General features: G+C 33.2%; 1 protein-coding gene across 1 annotated transcript in view; it reads left to right on the top strand.

Moving 5' to 3' along the window:
• RTTN (rotatin) overlaps positions 1-4884 on the top strand; it is a gene marked incomplete at its 5' end in the record, with an annotated part of 77141 nt that overhangs the window by 22544 nt on the left and 49713 nt on the right. Inside the window, 3 exon segments of the mRNA XM_009081016.1 lie at positions 1614-1730; positions 3551-3690; positions 3917-4092. Of these exon segments, the coding sequence (XP_009079264.1) occupies positions 1614-1730; positions 3551-3690; positions 3917-4092 (433 nt within the window).

Below are 4884 nucleotides of genomic sequence, written 5' to 3'. Positions count from 1 at the left end.
AGCATTGACTAACTGTTTTATTTATTTTCAGCTTCTCTCCTGGAATGAGATTTATTTTTTTTTAAATGCAGTACTATGCACAGTTACATTTAGATGAGATGTTTTAGACATTAGCATTTTAAAAGGAGAAGTACAATATCTTTGATAATGTGGTATATGTTTATACTCTGCATATCATTTATGTTTTGCAAGGAAAGCGTTTATTTTGACTACTCCATTGGATGCCTTATTAAAAAGACTACCTGTTTTCTAGTGATTGGTCAAGCATAAGAAATAGACTTCAGTTGATAATTTAAAAAGATCAGAGACAGAGAATGCCTGTTTCCAAAATTATCACATTTTATTCTCTTTACCTTATAATGCATTTTTATTATACTTTAACAAATTAGATAATGAAGATCATATTCAAGCCTTTTTATTTTTTTCCTTCTTGGATATATATCTGCTGCCTAAGTTTTCATGAAGCACCAGTTTAACCTTTCAGGCATGTGACAATGAGAAAAAATTTAGAAGAATCTTGTGTTCTAAGGTTGGCCTTAAGATTTGCCATATGATTTTACAAATCCAGTCTCTATCTAAAGATAGGCTAGAGTGATATTGTTAAAGGCTGTCCTTGTTGCTTGGGGTGAGAGGATTTTTAGCTGTGGCATAAAATTCATGGATTTAGCTTGCTAAAGGTAGGTGTTTTTACACTATGTAAGGAAGAGTGAATTCTGAGGCATCTGGCTTTCTTCCTCTGTTCCCATTGCAGTAATAACTTTAGCTCATAAATACTCAAATATTGTATATTGTATTGATTATATACTAGATACATTAATACAGTATAACTGCTGTATCATATACCTTTCATAAAATTCATGGATTTAGCTTGCTAAAGGTAGGTGTTTTTACACTATGTAAGGAAGAGTGAATTCTGAGGCATCTGGCTTTCTTCCTCTGTTCCCATTGCAGTAATAACTTTAGCTCATAAATACTCAAATATTGTATATTGTATTGATTATATACTAGATACATTAATACAGTATAACTGCTGTATCATATACCTTTGTTCCTTATCTAGATACATTAATACAGTATAACTGCTATATCATATACCTTCGTTCCTTATTCATGAAATGTTATTGTACAATTTGAAATATTTGGTAACCTTCTTAGTTTGACTGTTTTCCTCAAGAAAGTGAAATGGCCATATAACAGGCTTTAAGTGTCTCTTCTTCCTGTAATTTCAGAAGCATATCATAGACTCGGAATAAAATGCCCCAGAAAGGCAGGCTCAGGAAAGAAAAGAAACAGAATTTGTTTATCTGTAGGATAGACCAATAGGTATATAAGTTGAAGTAATGATTTATTTTATTTCACAAAAGACAAATCAGAGTTCTAAGGGTAAAATGTTTAGGTGCTATTTAGGAAGAACTATTTGTGTGTTTTCTCAGAGAGGCTTTTCTAACAACTGAATGTTTAGTGTAACTGACAATTTAATAGTGGCATTCTGCAGTAACAATATTTGTCTTTGAGATGTTTTTGTATAACATTTCCAATTATAGAACTGACAAACTGACTTAGACACATTGGTGACTGCATTACTGTTTGGTGTTTTTTTTATTATTGAGCAGGTGAACTCTACAGCCAAGGCCATTCTGATATATCTATTGCAAGGACAGTTAGTAATGGCAGAATACACTTGGAACAGGTTTATTGAGGTCCTCTCCCCTGTCATTCCTGTTTTACAGGTAGGTCTAAGAACTTTCATCTGAGTTTGATGTACGAAATTATGTATCTCATGTTAAATAACAGACAATAGTAGCAGATGGAAAATGGGTTAACAGTAGTATACCTACAGACTTGTTGTATCAGATGTCAATAGGGAATTGTTTTATTGGGCTCCTAATATCAGTCAGAGTTAGTACATTGAATTTGTAGACAAATTTTAGCCTGGTATTACTAGAATGTAAAATTTGAAATGCTGTTGTACAAATCAGCAAGTACTGACTGGGACTTACATGGATTAAGATATGAGTGGATAATCCAACTATTGATTAATACAGTCATGGTTTTAAAAATGAGGTAATTATTACAATGACCCTCATATCTTATATTTGAAAATTGTAACTCCTCTGTGACAATTATATAGTTTTCTGATCAAATGTGCACTCAAAAATTGCAATAGGTATAAGCTGAATTTTCAGTACATTTTGATATAATGTTTTTTGGTTTATAAGTTTTCAACATTATAGAAATATCAAGTTAGTGTTAGCCTTAGACCTTAGTCTTCATATCTCCAATAGCGTACAAATTTTATTTTCATCATCTTTACTCTCAGCTTGATCTAATGGGAACTTCTGCCTTTCTCAGTCTGATTTTCAGCCTAATTGCGCCATCTGAGTTCTTCACTGTTTTTTTCTGTAGTGCTTGAAATTTCCCTTCTATAATCTGTCTTAGTTTTCCAGATTAGATATTTTGCTGCACGTATCTGATGTCTTTTTTTCCTGATACCTGGTTTTTTTGCTTTATTTCTGTCCTTTAATTTACTCGGTACATCCAAGTGTACATTTCGTCTTCACTTCACAAAAATATCACTTTTGGTAATTATACTTGCTTAGTCATATCACAGCTATGTATTTATTTGTTGCCTGCACCTCAGCAGTGCCATAAGTTGAAAAAACTTCTTATATAACTTAAGCCTTTATGTAAACTGCGCAAAAATCAAGGCAAAAATGGGGACATTACAAATAAGATGGGCCATGAAATACAGATAGCTCAGACAGACAGATATGCAGAGGAAATAACTAAGAATTTGAAAGTGGTGGGAGAAACGTTACTTCAGAGCTTTCTCAACCAGTAATTTTAACTTTTGTGTTACCTGCATACATATCTTACAAATGACTGATATTCAAGACTAAATAGGTGGGGATTTAACATAAGCTCTAGGCTAAACATGTGAGAAATTTTTGTGAGTAGAAATTCCCTCTATTCCATAACCTACAGGGGCTGTGTATGATAGACTTGAGTAGAGCATACCAGGTGCCTGTGTTTACCCCATGCATATAAAATGCATTGTATTTTACTCTGCTTTTAAAATGTTTGCAGTATTATTGCTCGACATAACTGATTCTGGTTTGTCTGTGTGTGAAAATGCTTTGATGAAGATCTGAAAATAGATAGGATTTAATACTTTGAAGTAACTTTCTTGTAGGCACTGAATTCTACTTACTGAAATGGAAACCTGACCTTACAGAGCAGCATCACGTTAATAGATTGAAGGGTAAAGCTTCAGGTCAAAGTACCTCTGGTACCTTTGTAAAGAAATATCTATCTTTATTTGTATACAGGATCATTTATTAATTTTTTAGATTATTTTTACAGGGGAATATTAATCTGCAGAATTTGAATTTTTTCTTTAAAAGTACTTTTTCTTATTTGTGGTGTGTTGTTCCTTCCTCACCCTCCCTTAGCCTCTAAAAAGGGAATTACCTTGTCTTATTTCCTAAGTTAGTAAGTGGATTTTTTTAATTTTGGAAATTTTTGCTTGTTGTTTGTTCATTTGTCTTAGGGTTATGCTGACCCAAGAGATACTTTAGGTAACTGCATCCTCTCTTTGAGTGAAACAACCTCTGACAAAGGAGAGGCTATTCTCCCTAGAACTACTAGACTACGGGCTGCTCTGCGTCTTCTCTTCTCAAAAAAGCAATTGTAAGTAATGCTCTGTAGCATTTCAGCCTATCTTCTAATGTTGAGGGAAACAATGTCTTCTCTTAAACAACAGTTGTTAGGCAGAGGGTTGTTTTGAAAGGTTGATTAATCAGTATTGAGTTGGGTAAGTACTTCCCCCCCATTAATTTTATGAAGTAATTAATTTCAGCTGATGTTTTCCAATATGAGTGCTTTATATATTTATCTTAATGATTTTCTCATTTAGGGTTCGTTCTGTAGCACCGAAGCATTTAGCATTCCATCTGTTGAATGAAGAAGGGGCAAACCTGAAACGCCCACATCTGGATAGCAATGTTCTTTCCAGCATTTCCAACTTATTTATTGTAGAAAGAGCTATTGAACTAAAATTGGATGATAAAACGGAGTCGTTAATTAAGGTGAGTAAAATTGTCTCAATTTTGTGTCATTGATCAGCTCTTCTTACCTGCCCAGTCACCCAAGTCATCGCTTTCTGAAGGTTGCAGTATTTCATACAAATTGGCTTGCTTCATAAAAAGAAATCCATTGATATGTTCTTTCTGTGTGAACTTAAACAATAGTTAAAAAAAATCTTTCCTATTTTTTTCTTCTCTGCAGAGAACACTTGAGTACAGAGAGCAAGGCCTGCTCTGTTTATAACAAATTCATTGTGCATGATTTTTTTTGTGTCTGATTTTTTCTCACATAGAGTTTTTTCCCACACAAAATCAATTTTTACTGAAACAGGCACAAATTACTTTAAATATGAAGTATTCTAAAACAGACTACAGGCTTAGGTCTGTGTTTTCTTAATATTCCTGCTTTTGCAGAATGGAAAAGAAATCCTGAGTGTTTGACCTATGAGAAAACTTATATTTCCTTTTTTTTGTTTCACTATTTTAACATCTCCACTCCATTCTCCTTCCTTCCTTCCTCTCAACACTTTCAGATTAAGAATATGATTGAAAAATGCTAAGATGCTTCTCCTCTGAAATAAAACTGTGTTTTCTTAATATTCCTGCTTTTGCAGAATGGAAAAGAAATCCTGAGTGTTTGACCTATGAGAAAACTTATATTTCCTTTTTTTTGTTTCACTATTTTAACATCTCCACTCCATTCTCCTTCCTTCCTTCCTCTCAACACTTTCAGATTAAGAATATGATTGAAAAATGCTAAGATGCTTCTCCTCTGAAATAAAATTATTCGTTTATTGAC

This window comes from Acanthisitta chloris, unplaced genomic scaffold (genome assembly GCF_000695815.1).
Source record: "Acanthisitta chloris isolate BGI_N310 unplaced genomic scaffold, ASM69581v1 scaffold2468, whole genome shotgun sequence".
Taxonomy (NCBI): Eukaryota; Metazoa; Chordata; class Aves; order Passeriformes; family Acanthisittidae; genus Acanthisitta; species Acanthisitta chloris.
This window is presented reverse-complemented; position numbering and strand designations above follow the sequence as displayed.